The 2577-nt window shown below is 39.9% G+C and overlaps 1 protein-coding gene across 2 annotated transcripts in view; it reads right to left on the reverse strand.

The window, feature by feature from the left end:
- LOC107080738 (zinc finger protein 664-like) overlaps positions 1-2577 on the reverse strand; it is a 13343-nt gene that overhangs the window by 3450 nt on the left and 7316 nt on the right. Inside the window, exons 2-3 of one of the 2 annotated variants that reach the window (XM_015368944.1) lie at positions 896-1120; positions 373-697 (exon numbers count right to left, since the gene is read on the reverse strand). In XM_015368944.1, coding sequence (XP_015224430.1) covers positions 373-624 — 252 coding nt within the window. In that variant the 5' untranslated portion in view covers positions 625-697; positions 896-1120. The remainder of the gene's footprint in view (positions 1-372; positions 698-895; positions 1121-2577) is intronic. The other variant, XM_015368943.1, reaches the window with a different exon arrangement.

Below are 2577 nucleotides of genomic sequence, written 5' to 3' on the forward strand. Positions count from 1 at the left end.
AATAAAATTTAAAAATCAGGTAACCTTTTTTTTTCAGTGGCCCTAATCCTCTTTCAGCCCAAAGCTGCAGGAGACCAGAAGAAAAACAGAAAGCAGAAAAAGTCCAAAGAGAAACCATGGAAACCCTGCAGAGGATGACGATGATGGAGGTCTGGATTAAAACCTGTGCAGTGACCTCAGTCTGAACGACGATCAGTCAGAGGATCAGATGTTTCCTGGTTTTCATCAAACTAAATCTGCAGGTTTTCTTTCTTTCTTTCTTCTAAACAGAATCGCAGCAGAAACATAACTCCAACTTTCTTCTGTTTCTTTCTTCTTGTTGGTTCCCATTAAGTTTTAATCCCTGTAGAAAAGAAACACCTGATCACTGACCTGTGGATTAGAGGAGTCCGGTTCAATCCGGTTTGAGGTGTTCAGAATGTGGAGGTCTGGATTCTGGTCCTCAACCTTTATGTTCTCTGTTTCAGCCTCAATCTTCATCCTACTATCATCCTCCTCAGTCTTTATGTGCTGCATGTTCTCCTCTTCCTTAATCTTCATCTCGTGGTTCTCCTCCTCTTCCTCAACCTTAATCTCGTGGTTCTCCTCCTTCACCTCAATCTTTACTTCCTGGTTCTCCTTCATGCTTGTCCTGGATTATAATCTCCAGCTCCTCTTTGGTTCCTCAGCTGAAGCTCTTCTTCAGATCAGCTTCCTGTTAGAAACAGCAGATGATCAGACTGAAGGTTCCTCTGTCAGTGAATGAGAGCAGAACATCCTCCATCCATCAGGGATTTAATCTCCACCGTAATAATCTGGCTCTGTGTGAATACAGCGTCTCTCCAGCAGGAGGCGTCTGATTAAGATGCTTCTGATCATGATCTGAGATATTTAGCTTTAGATCCTGCTCTAATCTCACCTGCGTCCTTTCAGGTCTGCATCCATGGAGCCTCATCAGCTTAGAATAACAGTCATTATTCTAAAGCAGAGGAAACCATTAACAGCCTGAGGAAGCTTTAAACATCACAGGACTTTAATCTGAGCTTATAATCCTCACTAGAGTTTAACTTCCCTCTCAGAGGAGGTTCAGCTGCTGCAGGATCAGTGAAACCCAAACATCGCCCCCTACAGGCCGCAGATCCTAAAAACAAAGAGGTAAACATGAGGAGCCCTGCCTGTCTGAACCCTACAGTCTGTTCATCTCAGCTGCGATTAAATGACCAGACGGCTTTCCATACCCACCTCCCGTTTGTACATCCCAGATGTAATCCGGGCCCCGCCCCTTCTAATGACATCATTATATGGCAATGCCACTCAGACAAACTGAATTGCACCTGTTTCTTTAGGACCAAATCTATTTTGGATATTATATTATTCCCTATATTTGCTATTATTCTATATTTCATTTATGATCTAAAGTAGCTGAAAGTAGAAAAACAATCATTGTCAGTCTGGAAGGAAAGTCCTGCCTTCTAAGACTGAATAGCAGATTATTTTTATTCTTTTTATTACAATTTGAGGGCAGGAAGGAAAAATGGAACATCTTAAAAAAAGACTTTCGTAGAGATTTTAGACAAATAAAACGGTTATTCTACTGGTAGAAAACGAACGTTTGTTGATACGAATTCATAAGTAGTGTAGCTTAATATGGCTAACTGAGCGAGCTAAGAGAGGCTAACCTGTTTGTCACTACCCGATCCGTCCTGCGTGAACAGATATACTACCGGGTTTCCACAAATAATGTTATTATAGTACCAGAACTACTTATTTCTATCCATAACTCAGTAAAGAATGCTAATAGACATCTTGAAAAAAAGTTTTAGGACTTTTGTGAGACATTTATGCTTTTTAAATTTTCTTTGTTAACTATTCCGTAAAAATTCAAAAAATATCCACTGGACTTGGTTTTCAAGATTTGAAGACGTTTCTCCTCCTCTCCAGGAAGCTTTCTCAACTCAAATGTCTGGATCCGCAGTGAGTTTGAGTCTTATATAGTCTTGAAAACCAAGTCCAGTGGATATTTTTTGAATTTTTACGGAATGACTATGACCTGGAAGACTGAGAACCTTCATCAGCATCTTCGTTAACTACTTCTCTGACGTCATCATGGGACACCCTCAGAGCAGTCCAGCGAAATCTGATTAAACCATTTTTATCTGCATTTTAGTTGTTTCTTTCTTTAGATTACACACTATATAGCATAAGTTTAACACGAAAGGGAATAATAAAACTCAAAAAGACGAGATTTATGTTTAAATCAAAAGCCAAAAACGTTAGCCACCGGACGTAGCGCAGGATCTTATTTCAGGATCAGAGTGAAAAAACAGAAAGGATTTCAACGCATTTATTTTCTCAGGAAATCGATTATTAACGTTTAACACGAAATAGTTTAGGACATTTACTGTTTTTGGGGAGGGAAAAAAAGTTATTCAGTTCTTTTTAACTAAATAAACCCGGAAGTATATCTGGATGGGTAAATAAACGGATGGCGCTTCTGGAACGGATTAGGTAGCGACCCTGTTAGCTCCTGAGCTCAGCTAGCCACAGCGCTACCCAGCTCTTTAAATCACAGCCTATTAGTTCCTTTGATCAACAGAA

The sequence above is a fragment of the Cyprinodon variegatus genome, unplaced genomic scaffold (genome assembly GCF_000732505.1).
Source record: "Cyprinodon variegatus isolate N-32 unplaced genomic scaffold, C_variegatus-1.0 Scaffold2268, whole genome shotgun sequence".
NCBI classification, from domain to species: domain Eukaryota; kingdom Metazoa; phylum Chordata; class Actinopteri; order Cyprinodontiformes; family Cyprinodontidae; genus Cyprinodon; species Cyprinodon variegatus.